This window comes from Phalangium opilio, unplaced genomic scaffold, assembly GCF_054372755.1.
Source record: "Phalangium opilio isolate 3A_F unplaced genomic scaffold, DU_Popi_V2 ptg000011l_1, whole genome shotgun sequence".
Taxonomy (NCBI): domain Eukaryota; kingdom Metazoa; phylum Arthropoda; class Arachnida; order Opiliones; family Phalangiidae; genus Phalangium; species Phalangium opilio.
The window spans coordinates 4,310,837-4,331,462 of record NW_028324147.1 but is presented as its reverse complement, the minus strand read 5'-3'; the positions used below and the strand labels follow the sequence as shown (position 1 = coordinate 4,331,462).

The 20,626-nt window shown below is 37.7% G+C and overlaps 2 protein-coding genes across 5 annotated transcripts in view; both read right to left on the bottom strand.

The window, feature by feature from the left end:
• Positions 1–1,077: 1,077 nt before the first annotated feature.
• On the bottom strand, positions 1,078–8,466 carry LOC149709965 (clotting factor C-like). The gene is made up of 16 exons (XM_089858504.1): positions 7,828–8,466; positions 6,233–6,365; positions 5,834–5,997; positions 5,514–5,771; positions 5,274–5,450; positions 5,002–5,208; positions 4,874–4,943; positions 4,521–4,807; positions 4,288–4,458; positions 3,403–3,657; positions 3,154–3,339; positions 2,444–3,091; positions 2,099–2,385; positions 1,862–2,029; positions 1,611–1,798; positions 1,078–1,493 (listed from the first exon to the last, which is right to left on the bottom strand). Exons 1-16 carry the CDS (start codon positions 7,865–7,867, stop codon positions 1,331–1,333), a joined length of 3,402 nt encoding a protein of 1,133 aa, XP_089714630.1. The 5' UTR covers positions 7,868–8,466; the 3' UTR covers positions 1,078–1,330.
• Positions 8,467–9,508: 1,042 nt separating this feature from the next.
• Positions 9,509–20,626, bottom strand: part of LOC149709963 (uncharacterized) — a 176,960-nt gene continuing 165,842 nt past the window's right edge. For all 4 annotated transcript variants that reach the window (XM_089858379.1, XM_089858387.1, XM_089858383.1 and 1 more), the window contains 8 exons: positions 19,798–19,947; positions 19,595–19,705; positions 19,310–19,459; positions 18,911–19,171; positions 16,008–16,244; positions 15,353–15,892; positions 14,128–15,275; positions 9,509–13,680 (listed from right to left, as the gene is read on the bottom strand). In XM_089858379.1, the coding sequence (XP_089714505.1) occupies positions 13,671–13,680; positions 14,128–15,275; positions 15,353–15,892; positions 16,008–16,244; positions 18,911–19,171; positions 19,310–19,459; positions 19,595–19,705; positions 19,798–19,947 (2,607 nt within the window). In that variant the 3' untranslated portion in view covers positions 9,509–13,670. The remainder of the gene's footprint in view (positions 13,681–14,127; positions 15,276–15,352; positions 15,893–16,007; positions 16,245–18,910; positions 19,172–19,309; positions 19,460–19,594; positions 19,706–19,797; positions 19,948–20,626) is intronic.

Here is a 20,626-nt window from a genome sequence, read left to right as displayed (position 1 = left end):
AGCTAAACACCACTAGGCCTATATTAATGATGAACGCTAGGCCTATATTAATGATGAAAGCTAGGCCTAAATAAATGGATAATCATTACCTATTATGAACATGTATCGTGACGCCACACGTCAATTACCTCCGTGACGTGTTACGTGACTTGACGTCAGAGGTCACGTGATATGACGTCACAGGTCACGTGATATGACGTCACAAATCACGTGATATGACGTCATATCCGGTCACGTGATATGACGTCATATCCGGTCACGTGATGTGACGTCACAGATCACGTGATATGACGTCACAGATCACGTGATATTAGGTAATAGGTCACGTGATGTGACGTCACAGATCACGTGATATGACGTCACAGATCACGTGATATTAAGTAATAGGTCACGTGATGTGACGTCACAGGTCACGTGATATGACGTCATGTCACGTGACCGGGTTTGGTTAATCTGTTCACTAACACATACATAACCATACACTATTATGTAACAGGCACTAGCTAAAGTAAATACTAAAAGCATTAGTTTTGTTCCGTTTTGCGTATGTGCTATGTCAGGCTTGAGTCCAACGCACTCACTACTACTTTGATACTGTATTCAAAATTCTCATTGGAAAAAGTCATTTCTTCTGTTTATTAAGAGTGTGTCATGTCAACTTATTCGAATCACGCTCTATAATGTTGAGAAAGCACTTAAATCATACTCTAAATCAGAGGGTATGAATCAAGTTAGTTAGCTTACAAGCAGGTAGGCTTACAAATATTAATACAATATTTTATTTCGAAATAGGCTATATTCCATTTGATACATTTGGATTTATTAAAAATTAATCATTAAAATACTTTTTAAAAATGTGTATACATTCATTACAACTTTGATACTGCATGCATAATTTTCATTGGATAGTCATTTATTCTGACTGTTTATTAAGCGTGTGTCATGTCCTCATATTCGACTCGCCGCTCTATTATGTTGAGAAAGCACTTTAATCATGCTCTAATTCAGAGGGTATGAACCTTAGCCACTAACTATAATCAGTAAGCTTACAAGTAAAAATAACTTTAACAGGCAGACTTATAAATATTGATGCAAGTTTTTATTTCGAAAAATAATCCGTCAGATACATTCGAACTTTAGTAAAAATTAATCATTAAAATCCTTTTTAAAAATGTGTAATAATTCATTATATCTTTGATAATGTATGCGAAATTTTCATTGCATTGAGTCATTTATTCCGAGTAGCTCTAGCTCTCAGCATTACGATGTATAGGAAGCATTATTATGAATATGATTAATTTATTAACATATAGATTCTTTCCGAAAATTTTCAAACAAATTGTTTAATCCACGATAAAAACTTATGAACTAGAGTAAAACCACCATATTGTTGAGGGTTTCCACAACCCGAGGGTGAACCCCAACTGACTACGCCTTCCAGAATCCACCGGCGGCCTTTGGCCGATTCGTCGAGAAATACCATTGGTCCTCCACTGTAATTTAAGAATCACGCCGATTATAATAATAATAATAAATAATAACGAATATACTGTGTCCCAAAAGTGGTTAATGTTGCGACCGGCCACTTCTGAAACGATTTAACTACTTACCTATCCCCGTTACAAGCGTCGACCTTTCCTTGTTCATAACCAGCGCAGTACATGTTAGTGGAGACTGAGAGTGGTAAGCCAGCCTTCTCGTATCCTTTTTCACACTTGCCGTGATCAACAACGGGGATAACCGCTTGTCGCAATGTTTCGGAGTACTCGTCATTTTCGTTCAAACCCCAACCAGTAACCTAAGTAATTAGAAATTGGAGTTTAACACACGCTTAACAAGTCGATCAATTTTCAGTATTTACCACCCCTCTCTTGCCATCAACTATATTAGTCCGGGTACTAGAGTCCGTTGGCAAACAAATAGGTTGCACCCTCGAAGTTAACACCACCGGGATGTCTAATCGAACTAGGGCGATGTCCGCGTCGTAAAGGGTCGAGTCAAAGTCGGGATGAACGTGAATTTCCTTTGCCTTTTAAAGAGAGACATGCGCTGTAAGGAAATTATTTGGCGAAAACGTGCATTGTCTCGATAAACTTACCATTCTTTCTTCCACCATCTCATCGTCTAATTCGTTGTTTCTGTGGTACTTTCCAAACTGAAATTTGAACTCGCTTGGCGGAAGAATTTCTCCCGTTGGGCTAGTAACGCAGTGAGCCGCCGTCACTACCCATGTCTCGGAAATGAGAGCACCGCCGCACAATAAATACCAATTACCGTATTCCGTTAAATATTGGGATACACCCACTTGCCAAGGCCACTGACCAACTTCAGTAGCGTTACCATTGGTTATGAAGGGAGTTCTGGGCGAATCTGATCTACCACAAACTAAAATTCAGGAACAATTAGATAGGATCAGAGTTGAGGTACGACTTTGATTACTTACCGGGTACGCAAGTAACCCCTCTTCCGCTCCAAGTTCCATCCGATTCGCATCTTCTAGTCGTGGAACCAACAATATCGTAGTACCGTGATTCGCAGGCGTAAGATACTCTCGTTCCCACCCGATAGTGGCCATCCGGTACAGTAAAATTTTGAAGATCCTTTTCATCCAGGTCTTGTTCCTTTAAAACCTTGTCCTTGCTCGGTTTGTAAGATAAGGAGTTAGGGACCACTCTGTCTCTTGTCTCACCCGATAATCCCGCCCTCAATCCCCTGACTGTAGGTGCAATTGTCCCCGATTCAGTGGTCGAAGACTTTTCGTATGATATTGGGGTTGTAATAAATTCAGTAGTTGTGGGTGTAAACTCGGCTGTTGAGTTTATTTCCTCCGTTAGGTTGTCAGAAAGTGATGACAGAGTTGTGTCAAGAGTTGACGTCGGCTCTGTTGTGGTAGTAGTAGGGACATTGACTCTATTTGGGTGCTTTTCCGGGACATTGCGAGTTCTTGACGCCGGTGGTGGTAAGAGTGGTCGACCTATCCTTGATCGAACAACGGGAGTTCCGGCCCTTTTCAATTGGCTAATGGTCTCATCTGGTGGTAGGACTTTGACACTGCCGTATTTTGGAACAGATGGTTCCGTGCAAGTAACAACTAATCACGTAAGCGATCATAAGTCATTAAAGGCAAATTAAGATTAAAATATATTTCCTTACTTTTAATGCAGTTCGGTTTAGGATTGGTCCAAGTAGCGTTCGAAGAGCAGACAGTGGTAGAACTACCTTTAAGGTAATGTAACGGTTCGCATTGGTACTTGATAATGGCGCCTTTTTGAAAACCCAAGTCTTTCCCTTCGAAAACCGCGAATCCATTTTTAAGTGGTCCCGGATCCTCGCAACCCTCTTTTTTAGTAAAGATTGATAAGCTATTAATCAAATGAACTGTCAGAACTAAATTAAACTTACCTTCAACATCATCTTCGGGACTGTAAACGCAAATAAACGGTGACACCTCTTCGCAATCCTTCACTTTCCAAGTTAGAAAGTCTTCCAGCGATTCAACTACTGAACATTGTCCATCCGCTCTGTCTTTATCAGCTAGCGCGTGCTTGAATTTTTCATAAATTTGTTCTTCGCGGGTGCCATTTTGACCTTTCCAAATGACGTAAGAATCCGTGAAATCCGGGTGACGTTTCGATAAGAGCCATGTTTGTTTCGACCCTGCGTAAGCATTTCGTAAGAATTAATTTAAGATTTCCAAATAGATAGTCAATACGCATTAAATACTTGTAGGCCTGCCGCCCTTCAACGTTTCTAGTTAAACGAATAAAAAAATAAAGCCACTATACTTTGATAAAAACGTTTATTAGATTCTTGGAACTACGCCATGTAATTTAATAGCGTATGTCAGGGATTACATATCTTTTTAAGTGGAGATACTGGTTTTTAAAGATCATAGGACGTCAATAATTGGTATGTTTACCAGAGGAATATCAGGCACTTTTGGAATTTGCGATACCCTTTTTCTGGAATGTAAATCGCTTATTCTTCCATTCTCAGCTAATTGGGTAACTTGGGTTAAGGTCTTTGATAAGGATTCCTCAGGGTTTCTTAAGATCCCTGGTACGTTCCCTAGGTTAGAGCTTAAAGTGTCGCTTATTTGCGGTACTTCTACCTTTTTTCTAGGATCTAAATCTCCCATTCTACCATCCTCAGCTAATTGGGTAACTTGGGTTAAAGAGTCCTCAGGGTTCCCTAAGACACTTGGCACGCTTCCTAAGTTAGAGCTCAAAGTGTCGCCAACCCCTCCAACCTGAGTTTTAATATTAGTAAGAGTTCCACCAGCTGTACCTTTGACGTTTCCTAAAGTGTTCTTCGCCGAGGCCAAGAATTTTGTATCTCTCAACTGAGGCAAACGCGTCCCCATATTGGTGCAAGTACTTTTAGCCATCTCCCAAGCTTTGGCTTTCGCAACGTAAAGGGAACAGTACCCATTAACTTCCGTCCAACCACTAGGACACGCTGTAAAAAATACACACTTTATAGTTATCAAGTACTTAATGTTCATTAATATTAGGATTTACCTTCCGAACCCGAAGACTTGCCCGTGGCTGGGTTAAAGTCTCTGTCCGGATTAAAAGTAAATCTGAAGCTGATGCCAGCTTCCGGTTTGCCTTGAGAGGTAATGTCGTGTAGACCACTGCCAATGAAGTCTGAATAATGCCCGCTGTTGGTCAAAAAGACACTACCACCTTCGTTAGTAATTTTTCCACTATGAATAGCGGCTCTACACACAGACGACTCATAATGGTAGATAACAGTTCCGTATACCGCGTCGTGTGTCATTGCGCAGCCTGGCGGACACTGAACCCTGAAACATGATTATTCAATTAAGTTAAAGAACAAAATGAGCTAGAGAATCTCAATTAACCTTTACCTAACAATAACACCATTTTCATCCATAACTCTAGATGCAGGTGTTGCGCAGGTCACTGGTATTTCTGGTACTATGGTTTAACAAAGATGTTACACGCGGTTCATCCTGAGATGTAGGTTCTAACCTACCTTTAACGCAGCTTGGCGGTTGAGATGACCATTGCCCACTGTACAAGCAACGAATTTCACTCTTCCCGTACATAAAAAGGTCCTCGTCGCATTGGTAGGTAATTATGGTTCCGTTGTAAAATTTTCCAGTTAATTGCTGGATCGGGTAAGCAATTGTCCTTTCCGCTCGAAGTACTTTCAGCGGTTCGGAACATTCCGTAACTTTAACTGTAGTCAAAGATATATCATTGAACGATGTCGAAGGACATATTTGGTTTGAATAAAGTACTTACTACATAATGGTAGCTCTTGGTCAAATTTTCCATCACCTCCGCAAATGGTTGAAGATGCACCAAATAAGGAATATCCCTCGTTACAAGCGAATGTAACGGTGTCCCCTTGCAGAACAGGTCTTCTGGTTGCGGTTATTACCGCGTTCGGTATTGAGTTCGGTAGATCACATTTAACATCTTAATTGGATTAATTTCAACATTTATTATACTCTTCTTCAACCCAAATTTGAAGAAACCTACGACATGTTGGTGGAGGATGGCTCCATTTTTGACTGGGCAAGCAAGATATGCGGTTGACCCCAACAAGATCGTGGCTGGGGGGACACTGGTACTCTATGAAGAGGGGTTGCGTCAGGGGAACCCTGGTTTCCAGTAACGGTGGACTTATGGCCGGTGGTTGACACCCTTTATTTACTTCGCAGAATTTTCCTTCAAATCCACTTAGGCAATTGCAGTTACCGCGGTTATCGCATACGCCACCATTCTTGCAGTTGCAAACTGCAAGAATAAATTAAATTAGTTACTTTTCTCGGTTCTTGATGACGTATGATCTTAATTACCAGCGCCACACCAAGCACCGTAACGATTTGGAGGACAGGAAACGCATTGTTTCAAGTTACTGGCGCTGCATTCTTGACAGTTCTTAAAATTTCCACAAATATCTTCTTGTTTCAAGTCGTCGCAAGGTTTACAGTAGTTCCGCCATTTGTAGAAGTATGTACATCTAGAATCGGACTGGTTAAGTAAAATCCTACTACCATAACCCTATGCGCTCCATAAGTATGGGCCTGCCAGGCTGCCATAGGGATATATTCTATCGACATTGTCCATGCGAGGAAAGGTTATGAGATTGATGATTTCTCCTCCAAACAGAGGATAACAATGGACAGTCGTAGCTAACACATTTTGGACCCACACTTACAGAGAGTTTTATACTGCACATGTACTTATGTACTTACTGTTTAACAAGTACGGGTATAGTGTAGTCCGGATTGGGGCCGCATTGACAGTTGAACCTTTCATTATCGCAAAGCCCCAAATCGACTCCGCGTCCCGCGACTCGCAAATTTAGGGTTCCAAAAACGTGCAAAACTAAGATGTTCCCGACAAAATAGGCCAAAAGTAATTTAGGCCAGAATTTACCCATAGTAAACTCTTAATTAAAACTGTTAAATCTCAAAACCCTTTAACTACAACTCGTAAAATACTTAAGGACAACGACAAATGTCTAAAAGGTAACTTGCATCGACAATAACCCGTTTTCAAGTGCAATGTTTCGATAGGGGGAAGCTAACTTTATATAGCAAGTGCGTCAATTAAGCTTAGCTAAGTTATCTGTTGAAAACAACGTTACATCTGTAACTTCAATAGCTTGGTAACTAAATGAAAGGAAATAACTCGAGAAACCGGAGCTTTATCGCGTAAATAGATTACGTTTATTAAACTTAACCCGAATTAAGTGATTGGTATTTATAAAATTCAACGGAAACTTTTGCTTCCGAACGATACCGGACCAAGTAACGGATATTGTATCATTGCTATCATAACGCCGGTTTATGTTCGTCATCCGTCAAAATGCTTGGTTACAATAAGATTTCGTAAAATTTAAATTAGAAGTTAATAACAAGGGGAAAAAATTCCCTTTATATTCTAGTTATGCTAATTTTGATCTTAACGAACTTTAATATTTAATGGGCAGTCACGTTCAAAACTAGTAATTATTTTAATAATGAAGAATAATGTATAGGGTAGGAGAAATTCGTGGGTGTTGCTGATAGAGAGGTTTTAGTTGTTGATACATGTTTTCTTGGTCAGTAATATCATAAGTTTATAAGATATGCTCCATTATAAGTTTGTCACTGGTAACTTAGAAACTGGAGCTTGTCATGAAGTGAGGGAGGAAGGTCGTACATTCGAGGTAAAGCCAGGGAGGCCTGGTGAGGCGCTGCTGTCAAATTTGGGCTTAGTAATGCAGACTAAATAGGACCTAGATGGAAGTCCTAGCTGCAAAATTAACAACCGAGTGTAGGAATTCAATAGAGACGTCTCAGTTGTGACGTATGTGCCTAGGTAAAACGGTAAGGGCTTAGCTTTGGCAGTTGGCCGCCATGTTTGGTACCGCTTTGGTTCTATGAGCAAATAGCATGGGTGACGTCACTCCAAGGCGTCTGAGATAACTCTATTCTCGCTTGTCGTTCTCGAAATAGAGAGTTTAAGCATCCCCTATACGCGTACGTGTAGCCACCTTTGACAATGCATTGGTCTAATGCACTGTGGAAGGTAGCTACACGTACGCGTTTAGGGGATGCTTAAACTCTCTAATAGCTCGAGCTGTTAGCCTATAGCATTACGAAGTATAACTAGTGTCATACTTATGGTAGGAACATATCTTATAAACTTATGGTAATATTTAAAGAATTAATTAAATTTCCAGATCCTAATAATTAATTAGTTACTTAAAATAGTACAAAACATTTGCTACAACGTCTACCCACGAAATTCTCAAGACCTATTGAAATTGAAATTAAAAATAAAATAAAAATTTAAAACTTACCAGTATATGCCAAAAAGATGTCGCGAAATTTCGGAATCATTTTTATAAATATTTTTAAAATTAGGAACTTTAGATTTATAACGAGCTTATCACCGCACAGACTGACTAAAACTGATATTAATTTAGTCTTTGAAGACCGGCCGTACTCACTGTCTGGAAAACACCGGTTTTTTTTTTTTTTTTCTTATAAACTATTCTAACGAAAAGTAATATTACGTCTCAGAGGTTGAACTATGTAATTTCATAATAATTTTCGAAAAGGGCGATGGATGGTGGGAAAACCTCTCTTTTATTATTTAACTGGTTCGGGATACTAAGATCTCTGGTGGGATGAAAAGAAGTCGGATGGAAGAAACCTCGCTCGCTCTCTCTCTCCGGTCACGTGATCATCAAAAACCCCGAACGCGGAACTTCCATACAGAAATTTGTTGTCTATGTCTATGTCTGTTTTGTTTTTGGCATATTGCGCAACGTGGTATAAGCAAAAGTGAGATGAGACTAAAAGCTATAGCGATAGATTCAAAGAAAGAGGATCTCTTTAAGGTCAGGCAACCGATTGATGAATAAGGAACTAAACGGCTCTTAAATTAAATGATCTTCGAATTACAGATTAATATTAAAATATTGCTTCAATAAATTGATATTTTTTGCAAGATTTTTTTTTTGCAAGATTTTTTTTTTGCAATGGATCTTGATAATTTAGTAGATTCGACAAAAATTACTCACAAAATTGTCCCCGCCTTCTGACGCATTCCGAAATCTCACTATGAAGCGTCGCGTGTATAGTCTGCTACTACGAACTTTCTCGTGACGTCACATCCTCCTATCTCTTACCTCGGTTTTGGCCGCCATATTGGTGGAAGTCGACATCTCAGGCCATAGAATTTAGACTACCCAATATTGACCTCACGTCCCCCGTAACTCCTCCCCTCTCAAAACTTACCACCCTATATTCCCTTTTTTTTGGGCAGGAACCGAATTCTCACGATCACTATCAGATTCATTTTCTCGAGTCTGAAACTAAAATTTGCATATTTCTTGGTTCCATTTGTAACGCGGAACGATCCACCAGCGCGACTGAAGTTGACATTTATTTTTGGTTTCTATTTGTAGTGGTGCGTTTAGGTTTTTTAGTATTAAAAAAAAAAACTAAGTGTAAAATGGGGTCTAAAAAATATTTTATGGATAAAAAAGTAGGTGTAATTTAGGGACCCACCACTACATTAGAAACTCCTATTACCTAACGTCATACCCTTGCCTCTCCAATCAGCTTTACTCCCCCATTAACCTTCCACTTAATAAAATCCTCCACCATGTAGGTCCAGCCCCTTTGTAGTATAAGCTTAACAACATCAAGAAGTGATATCTAGTTTATTAGCTTTATCTCCAGTCCAAACGTAGGGCCGGAGTTAATCCCCGTCTCTAAATTACAACTAGCATCTCATTGGTTCTTGAAAACTCACGTCAGCGTGACGCGAATGACGAAAATTACAGTCATATTTTCCGACTGAGAAGAGGCGAAATAGCCAGGCCTCCTTTTACGTCCCCCCTTGTATTTTGAAAGGGGGACTGGGACTATGGCGCCCGAATACTTAGGCATCTTATACCTTCTCCCTAATAAACTATAGATATCACTTCTTGAAAACATAAAAAGAAAATTAAAAAAATTAATAAAAATCAGTACATTTAGTGGTATCTTTATAAACTATTATATTATTTTACATGTTTTTCAAATATCCTCCAAGTGTTTGGATTATTTAAAGTAACAACTTACGTTGTTTACTTTGTTTTTTCTTTAAAAAGTATATCATTTCAAAGTGGGAATTTAACAAGGGTTTGGGAGATTTTTCCAAACATATTTATATTTACCCCAACAGCAACAACATCAACAATGACGAATAAATTAAGCCTTAATTAATTAGATCATTTACATAACTTACAAACTAACAAATTTATAACTAAAAAGTAAGTTGACACACTCCTTCCTCTCTCCTCTCTCTTGTTCTTTCTCTATATATAATTCATTATAATTTAAAACCCCCTTTGATATCTATAGATATCTCTAGTACAAAAATTTACAAAGTTTCAAAAAAGTTTTTTTTTTGTTTCGTTTTTCACACAATTATTTTGTACAATATTTTTATATAGTTTTCAGCCAGGTTTGGGAAAAGAACTTTTAGTTTAACTGTTAAACGATATTTCAAGCTGCTTTTTCAATAAAAAAAAAAATTATAAGTAAGCATTGATATGTAAGAAAACTTTAAGATGTATTCTGATTTATTTATTTATTTATTTTTAACTTGTAAGCAAACGGATTAATATTAACTATCTAAACTATTTCTATATAATTGAAATTTATTTACACGTTCTTTTCTTTTGTTTTCATGTATTAAGATTTCGGCTAATTAACCAAGTTATGAAAATATAAAGTTTTCATACATGTATTTATGTATATATCATATCATATAGCGTCTTATACAATATTATAGTTGAGAAAAAAATCTACCTTATTAATTTTAAATTTGTAGATTTTTACTGAAATGAAATTATTTACGGGCAAATTAACGTATAAAATTATGGGATGCTTAAATGGTTCTAATTAAATAAATCTTTTAACGTAATTAACTAATTAACAAAAAAATTAACCCTAATTGTATAGCACCACTTTTGAAAGGGGAAAGAAAAATTAAACTTAAAAATAATAATATTAAAATTAAAATTTTAACTATCTCCGCTTAACAACCTTAATCTAAATTTATTTAACTAATAAATATAGGCATAGGGGTTCTTTCCAAATTAAAGTTAATTACTAACCTTTAATTAATTTTTTTTAAAAAAACTATGTTAAATAATTAAATCTATTTAAATATTTATTTCTTATATAGCGCTAATTAAAAACATTGTTTATTTTTTTACTTTTAAGTTTTTTTCTTTTTTATAATGGAAGCACTTGTGCAGTGTAATTTTATCTCTTACATCAACTTATCATGTATGATAAGTTGACAAAAAACGCTTAATTGTGTATGTGCAAATTTTTAATCAGGTTTTTAGTGTAACTACCATACACTCAATAGCAAACTACTATATATACGAATTTTTTCATCATATCTCTTTCATCATCATCATATTTAAAATCCCTATTTACATTATATTTAAATATTGTATTTATTTATATTTTAAATAGCTTGGATCACAGCTCCGATATTCCAGAATTTTTAAACATACCTTTTATCGATTTCATTTTGGTGTTCTTAAATTTCCTACAGCTTTCTTAATATCATCTTTTTTTTTGGTTAGTTTTACATATTCATGTTAGACTAGTGGTAGTTCAAACCTCCCTCATAATTTTTCTTTAAAATTTAAAACCATTTAGTTTGTAGCCGAGCGAGAGCGAATTAAACGTCGAGTAAAATTTTTAGAATTAAAATCTAATAATTATTTTTATTTGGTCCTCTGTTAAGGTTGGTTTAACATAGAAGATAATAAGTAAGATAAAAACGTTAAGTATGATACTCAATTAAACACGTGAGGCAGGGAAAAAAGTAATATTGTTTTAGAGCTAACCCTTTTCTTGCAAATCCAATATAACGTGAAAAAAATAAAATATTTTTTTAAAGAAATTTAGCGTTAGTTACTGCATTGGGAAGTTTCATACTTATTGCTATTATGTTACTTATGACGCGCAGAACGTGGTGGTAAACCATGTACTACTTCTTCTCTACAAGATTAGTATTGAATATAGTTCCGCCATAGCATATTATCCGCTTATATTTTAAAGGGAAGATGAAACGGAACAAGTTTGTTTCCTCTCGCTCGGCCTTTGGTTTCATTAATTGAACTAAAGGAGCGCTATAGCTAACTTTCAAATTTAAATAATAATTATAAAGATCACGTCTGCAGACATTTCAATTTAGGAAACGAGGTCCCAAACTTTCCATGTTTTAACACTCTCCTAAAACACTCTCTTTTATCTATATATGTATATACTCTAAACCTAACACGTCTGTAAATGTTTTTTTCTCACATAAATTTATCACTTTTGGCTCATATAGTGTAATAACCCCTATATCTAAACGAATTAAAAATTCACACTTTTTTTCAATTAACTTATGTTCTTTCAATCATTTTTAGCTTTGGTTTTTATCATAAGTTAATAACTGTAAGTCTCCTATACTTATGACTGTAGAATTACGGATCAAATTATGAGAAGGGCTTGCAGCTAGAGGGTTTTGGGTTTACACAGAAGAGGGGGGGGGGGGAAATGGGGTCAGGATTGAAGCAGATTGTTGCATTCTGGGTAACGATTCAGGCGGACACTTCTCCCATAATTCCTCGCATTACGGACTTGGTAATGCGGGCTCAGCTGTTTAAACCTCCTGCGCCATGTTGGTATTTTTATTTTATTTCAACCCCTCCTTTGACGTCCCCCTTTAAAAGGTTTAGAGACCTTCATCTCTGGTAGTTTTCTTTTTTAAGTTAAGCCTTAGAAAAAACGAGAATGCTTTGTTGAGTGTAATACGACAGAGACTTACAGTTATTACCTTTTGTTTAATTTTTCTTTCTACGCTATAAATTTATATAGGATCAAAAATTCGTGCTTAATTTGGCAGCGATTATTCCTTAAATCTAAATATATATCCTACAATCTTACGAGGCCCTGGTACTACACCTAAAACTAATTAACCTATATTATAAATAAATTAAATTTAAAATCAAATTTGTGCATTTGTTAATTTTTAAGTACAATTTTTTTTTTAAACAGCTGGTCACCGGTGGTCTGCTGTACTTGTTTATCCCATATTTTACATGTAATTTCAAGCATCTGACTCGGCCACCGGCACCTTTCTTATTTAGTGAGAATTAAACTAATTAGTTAAATTAATTTAATTTTAAACGTATCAGCTGCCATTTTTGGCTGTTTTCATTTCGGTTAATTTTTACGATGGGAATTTTTGGAAATGGGAAATTTATCTAACAACGTTCAAATGCTGTTTTTTTTTCTTTTAATTATTTTCTGTAATTATTTTAATAAGGCTTAGCATTTTATAGACGTTCTATATAGGTATTTATATCTAACCATTAGGGTTCATATTTAATCGAATGCCAATTATTTTTATGTTTTTTTTTTGTATTTTAGGGGGACATTTAACAGATGTTTTTTCATTATTAGATGTAATATGGTGTCGTACTGCAGGTGCTCCAGGCGGTGACCTATGAAAGGTCGCGCTTTATTTTTTGTTTTAATATATTTGGTAATGATTGGTTGGATATTAACCATGGCCCCCCCTTTGTCACGTGACGTAAGGGGGCGCGAGCCAATTAAAATAAAAGAAAAATTTAATTTTTCTTTTTATTTTTTTAATCATTTTTTTTAAGACAGTTAACTATACTCGCAAATTCGAGGATTAAGAAAAACACTAAGGACCCCAACAGCCTCGATTAATTTATCGACACAATTCAGTTCAGTTCAAAACACCCAGGTACCTCGAAGGTGACCTCCCAAATGGGTGCTACACAGTCCAGTTGAGAAGCTCATATATTTTTTATCTTATAATTTAAGGAGATAGATTTCATTTGGTTTTGTTTTTGCATAAAAATAGATTATGGCTAAGTAGAGAATTTAAATATTCGTCATCACGTCGCCAGAAGCTTTGAACAACAGGTTTTTTTCGGAGACACTTTTTTGGGTCTCCTTGGGTGGCTGAGCCATCGCCAACTTTTTTGAAAACTCTCCGTTAGTACTGAGGAGAAGTTACAGAAGACGATTTCGGTCAAACCCCCAAAATTCAAAATACTAGTAGATTTATGAAACCGTGACCAGGTTCGATTTTGGAAATTTCCTTTCACACCTCGCTAAAAACGCGAAGAAAAAAACAAGAATATGTTTTGGTCATTTTCCAGAAATTGGCAAGCCAAATAAAAGCGATAAAATTGGCACAAAACAGAAGAGGGTCAAGCCTAGATATTAAACCATAGAACTAAGTCAAAGCATTGCAATAAAACTTGAGCTAAATCATGGTAAGAGATCGCGTAAAATCTCAGGCAAATCATGGCAACAAATCACGTAAAATCTCAGGAAAACCGTAAATAAAAGCACAAACGTTCTGTGGACGAGGTACTGGTTCAATAACTATTAAGTGCAAATGTCCAAATAATTTTCAGAAACAAGCATTAAACATAGAACGCGAGTCAAATTATTGGCAACAAAAGGGTACAAAACGTTAAATCCCAATAAATTCAAGAGAACTCAGAAATCAAGTGACTTTAAGCTCAAAAATCCAAAATGAAAAGTGTACTCACGAAGCTTCGACGGAACAACTATTCAACAGTAACTGTTTGAGTCGTTTAAGATCATCCTTGGAGGGTTTGCTATGTTGAACCGCTCCTCCATTGACCGTAATTTGCACTGACGAAATGCCTTCTTTCACTTCGCTCACGTCAATCTTAATGTTGGAAGGTATCTTATTGACGCTCAAATTCCGAGGAGGAACCGGAGGCGGATTGCGACTAGAAGACTGCGAAGACGTTGAACCATGAGGATCAGACATTTGTCTGTGATGTCCTCCCGCCGCCGCCAAGGCGTCCGAAACGGCGCCCGGGTCACTCAAGGTACTCCTAGTCGTTCTGGGATTGGCCCCTTTACTCATGGTGGTCTGATGTCCGTGCGGATGGTGTTGACGCGTAGGGATATTATCATCGGTACTACTTTCACCCGTTTCTCCGTCCAAGAGCAACGTATCGTCCATACACTCCGAATCGTGGTAAGACGAAGGTTCCTCCAATATGTCCGAACCGTCGTAATCCGTACTACCCACGCTGAGATGCATGGAGCCCGTACTACTAACCCCGCTTGAACTGTATATTGACTCGGAACTGAGACACTTGGCCACGTGTTTGTTTCGTAATAGACGCTCACTAGGTCCGCAACAACTATTAACCGAACTGGCACCCGAATGGTAAATATGTCCCGAAGGAGGCTGGCTTTGTTGCTGTCCGTAATTCCAAGATAACCTTTTATGTATACTCGTATCTTTTTCTTTCTTCAAGTTTTCTATCGAGTCCGCGGTATGGTAACGTCTTTCGTTCCGACACGCGCGTTTCACGTTAAGTTTTCGGTTAATTTCTTCCTCCGATTCCATGCTGAACGCCCCGGTTATGGGTGGTGTGGGATGACTGTGGTGCTGGTGATCGGTTGGCGTTACGTGATGCTGATTGGTTGAGGAGACGGTAGACGCCGCCGCGGCGGCTAAGACATCGCCGAAGCTACCTTCGAGACTGTGCACGGGACTAGGACCTTCGCTGGGTGGCGCGCTGTGAGTGACCAGACCAGAAATGTTTTTGGTTTTGATTAAAGGTGGTTTGGCATTAATTGGAGCGATGCGTTGAAGAGATCTCGGGGATAAGGACGATGTTAAACGGTTGATCGGAGGGGATGGAAGAATGGGAAGCTGAAGAGTAAAGTTAAATTAGTAATAATTCAACTAAGAAGAGTTAATTAGGATATTAATGCACCCCAAACACCAACCTGAATTGTGGGGAGATCGTCTCGACTATCCACAACTTCACCCAAACAAGGAACGCTTAAAGACAAAGTGTTCCCGGTTGGTATAGCTCCCGGAGATGTCGACCCGTTATTGGCGCCTTTGAGGAAGAAGGCCCTTCTTTCGGGTCGCGGTGAGGTGACGGTGACGCTGACTCTGGTCTCGACGCTACTGGAGCGCATCTTAGCCAGTTCGAGGTCGTCCGAGCAATGGCTCGTGTTGCGCAACTCGCCGAGTTCGATGCTGCAGGCTTTGGTTTGAGAATCTCGACCCGAGACGGGTGACGTATTGGGCGGACCCTGAGGAACGTTTCCAGAGGCACCGGAAACTGGGTCGCTCATGTCGACCGAACCGCTGTGAGAATGGACTAGGCTGGAATGGCTGGAACTACGAGGCGATCTAGCGACTAGCATCAACGCCCTAGATGGGAAGTCGTAATCTTCGTCCTCGTCGGAGGCTTTCAAGAAACCGAATGATTGACGTTCCGTGACTGATGCCGCGTTCTTGGCTTCCGAATACATTTCCTGAAAATACAGTACCAAATAGACGTGTGTTAAAACATTGCTATTTTCAAGCAATATCTCTTCAATGAACACAAATTACAACTTAAGTTAAATCTTCAATCTTAAGTCAACATACCTGAGCTTTCCGTATATTTTCCAACCACAATTTACTTTCGGATGAATAAAGAATGAACGCCGCAGTGGCTACTCGATATTCGTTCAAATAAACGGCCAAAATTCCGCTACTATCTCTCAGTTCGGACAAAACCAATCTGTCCACGACGTAAGGTTGACGTATGACGCGTACCCGGTCAAATTTCTTCGGTTTACATATTAGCAACATGTCCGTGAATAGGAAACAATGAACGTCAACCTATAAAGACACACCGAGAGAAAATTAGTAACTTAGTTCTTATCAGAGAATGTACTTTAAGATATGGGCGTGCAGTGCCATAAGGTTATGTTTTATTTTTTATCTCTTGGAGATAAAGTAAGTCTTGGTAGGGCGAGAGATTCTTATTGTTTTCTTTATCTAGTTTCCAATAAAAAGGGCAGACGTTCTGGGGCGGAAGACATTCAAGATAACGACTTTCATTTTGAGTTTTTGACGATTGCTTGTCACGAATCATAGCGGTATATCCTTGTCTCGAAATTTCTTTAGACAGTTTAAGCAAACTCGAATCTAGTTGGTATTTACGAAACTTCTTCAGTTACTATATGGTATTTTAATATTATCTGTAGTAGTATGATTAAACTCTCTAGTGTTTAAGCAACATAATCCCCGGCGGGTCCCTAAGCCCCGATATCAGTCGACAAAATGACCCTTTTATTTCCTAATGACACTTCAAAGTCTTAATCTTTCCCAAAAGTCCCGAAATTTCGTAATTAATAAAAACTAAATTTAAAGAAGTAAATAAAACGGCGATTAAGAACCAATTTGATATCGCCAGACCAAAATATTTTTTATCATGAATTTACTCAATTACTTCAAGAATATTATACTGTCATAAGATATATTCCATAAGTCTGTCACTGGCTACTGAGAGCTTGTCATTAAGTGAAGTAGGTCATAGCGACGGCTGGTGAGGCGCTGCCAAAGGCTTAGTACAGACTAACTAGTAAGATGGACTGCAAAACCAATTGTAATCAATTCTCGCTTGTCGTTCTCGAACTAGCTCGAGCTGTAAGTCTCTAGCATTACGAAGTATGGGTAGTGTCATACTTATGGAACATATCTTATAAACTTATGCACGGTATCGTTGAAAAAATGTTCTTAACCTACAAACTAGACTAAATATAAATACCTACAATTCAAATATTGCAGCTTAGAAATTATTGCGAAGCATGGAGACATTAATAGGAGATGAAAGTTGTTAAAAAGTAAAAATTTAAAAGAAATTGTAAAAATAGTCTGTGCTACTACTTAATAAATATTCATGGACCGATTAATATAATTCATAGCGGAATAGGGGGAGCAAACATACAGTTCCATGTTCCATTCAAATTCCCAGTTTCAATTTGCTAGATGAGTAGATTTCTTGGAAATAAGGGTTTGGCGTAACGACGTATCGATTGTAAAGAAAGAGGGTATCATAGCCGGGTATTGTTGCCCTAAACTCAAGATGGGAAAATGAGAATTTTATTCTGAATTTTACTCATGGGGAATGAATAAAAGGAGACCGTATCTTGGTAAAAGGGTTTTTACGATGGTTTCTTTACGCGGAAACTATCTAGTTTTAACTGCTGTTTTGCCAGAAACACTATCTCCACAGAGATTAGTTCCAAGATATAGAGCTTACAATTTTACGGGAATTTGGCAGGAAAGAAGGAAAATAAATACCCTGTGTTGTAAACCGAAAATTCACTAGGGTCAAGTTATAACCAATGCCAGGTGTGGTAAAATTAAGATTTCTTGGTATATAGTCCTAGTCAAGAGTTGTTTTTCACAGACAGTCTGCAAAGTTAAATTTAGGCCTAACGAATTACAGATACTTTCCCGGAAACTCTTTAGTTGATCTTTCCGAATTCCCAAACTTTCCTAGGCATGTATTAAGAAAAGGATAACCTTTTTTTCAACTGAACCTTCAAAATTCCAAGAAATTTTGGATGAATTTGATTATTTGAAAAATCCCAGACACTCATGAAAATAACTTCACTCTGAGTTTATAATATGGTCTATGAGACTAGACTAGGTACAATATTTATAAACTTATGCTTTTGAAGGTCTATTTCTCAAACGAAAAATTATATGTATATATATTATGATAAGTCTGCCAAAACTTTAATGGTGTTACTTATTAAACGGACCAATGTTTGGGAGCGCATATCTCAATAACTAAATGTTGCAGACCCCATGTTCAGTTCTTTAACACTTTCCACTCAATTTGACCCTAAGAACACTTATGGCACACTTATCAGAAACACAATGTGTTTTGAGCGAGTCCGGAAAACTTAAGTTTTTCACTTGTCTCAAGAGAGTTTAATGGCAAAGGAAGAAAATAGATGCGAAGTCGACCTTCCGCCAAAGGATTGAGGAGGCGTTTTAAGAGGCTGGGAGGTTATCGGAAAAGGCCAGTAAGCGTTTTTAAGCCTTGGCTTATTACTCTAGTCTCCCACTATAGTAATATAGCTAGCCACGTGCGATAAGAACGCTAGCGAAATGCATTACGTACGTCATAACGCCTGTTAAACGCGAGTAATGTCATAATTTAGCGTCTAGACAACATTTTTGTTTCCCTACTCACGCAAAGTACTGAATATAATTATGAAAGTTGGATGCTTTTCATCGATTCTAGTTAATTTGACCTTGAAAATTATATAACCAATCACTTAATCTCACTTTCAGCTATAGCAGCGATAGATACAGACAGTTTCACTTCTTAATTGAACCAAATACTCAACTCTTAATGAAAAACTCAGCAATTACACGGTTTATTGGTAATGACATAGTATCGCGTGACGTAATTAAATCGCCACGTCATTTAGGTCAAGGTCAACTAGCTGACATTGAAGTGAAACGTTTAGAAACATTTTCCTTACCTTGCTAGACGAAGTGTCTCTGAGTTTGAGTCCAGATCCTTCGAGTAGAAGTTGCCGGCTTTGTTGATTACCGCATCCTGGCATAGGACACGTCAAATCGAGACTGACGTGTTCTTTCAAGACCCTGTCCAATTCGTCGTTGTTCGTGTCGATGGCGTCGTAACTTTCAATTCTTCCGATGATGGAGGACAACCTTTCTTGTTCCGATCTCTGACGCATCGTCGCGTCTACACTAACAACGAATTTCTCAACGGCTTCGTTCTAAACACAAAGCATAAATAGACAGTTGATTCAAGGTAAATTCACGGTGACTCAATCCATCGATTTTGTTAGGGTTAAAATGTTAAAACTTTCAAAATTTAGGTTTAAGATAAGGTTTCTTGATCTTTTAGTTCTTACCATTTCAATGAGATCATTTTTGAGTTGCTCGCTATCGGTTTTCTTGTGAATGGCTTTGAGAAGCAGCGAGTACTTGGTTAACCTTTGAACCGGTTTCACCAATAAGTCGACCAATCGTAGTCTATCACAGTCTTTTTGCGTTTCACACCACTGCAAAAAGAAACGGGTACAAACCGAAAGACAATTAGGCTTAGCGTCGTAAACACTTAATTTAGATCTATTTATCATATTGCTAAGTCTTGATAGTGAGATGCAGGTGAGAAAAAGGTCAAGGGTAAAACTTACCGCCACGTAGGCCTTGAAGAGTTCGTTGTCTTTATGACGATCTTTCACGTATTGCAGACACGACTGATGGTCGATACAGTATCGAATGTAAGCTTGAAAGATCTGTTCGAACTGAATGAATAAAAGACGGGGCAAGATGTTATTATTGGAAACTCTTAAAGGGGGAGACCGATATACTATATCTTATCTTTATTTTTACTTACTTTGAGAAAGCCTTCTTTCATGAGAGTTGGATTGAGGGGTTCGTGGCTGCTTCGAGAAGCGTTCAACATGGGCAAGAGATGATCCATCCAAAAACGATGGTTCGCTGCATAGATTTCCGATATGTTACTGAACATCTTCTCCGTGTCAATCTAGAAGTTACCGAAATAAAAATAGAAATGCTTAAAATAACTTAGTGAAACAAATATAGGCCTACTCGAGTTGTTTGTTGAGGGAACGTTTAAGCCTAAAACCATATTATAATAATGTCCGACCCCTTGGAGAAAATATCAACGCTATGGTCAAGCCAAGAAAGTATAGCCTTTCTTAGTTGGTTTATCCTAACAATAAATAAAATACTAGCGTTTATGACGGTTAGCCCGGCCTAACTGGGCTTCAACATCAAAATTTGGGTGGTCCATCTAGGTATACTATTTCAAAAGATATGGTGGTGGTACATCTGCTGTCAAAACAGAGATTTCTATCCGTCATTTTAATACTCGACGTGCAGTTGAATCTCCTGTCTCTTGGAACTAAGCTTAGTCCTAACCCAACCATATATATTGTTTTAATAGTTTTAAAAGGTATATGTATTCCCGTACAAATCAATTAAGAGCCTCCGGGCAGGCACGACGACGATGGCGTTTGTTGGGTGAAAATGTAAATTCAACTTATTCTAGCGATCTATCATTGTGGCTTGTCTAAAAAGGACGTCAACCGTTTACTGGCGTTGTTTATCCTAAAGTGTTCCATCATTTTTAGACCTATTTTTATACCCCTTAAAACCAGAGTACATTGACGTTTCATTTAAAACCCAAAATAAATATATGA

Coding starts and splice junctions, on each gene's coding strand:
- LOC149709965 (XM_089858504.1), bottom strand. CDS start 7,867: ATGATTCCGAAATTTCGCGACATCTTTTTGGCATATACTG. Junction 4,459..4,520: donor CAAGTCTTCGGGTTCGGAAG/GTAAATCCTAAT, acceptor TATTTTTTACAG/CGTGTCCTAGTGGTTGGACG. Junction 2,386..2,443: donor AGGGGTTACTTGCGTACCCG/GTAAGTAATCAA, acceptor CCTGAATTTTAG/TTTGTGGTAGATCAGATTCG.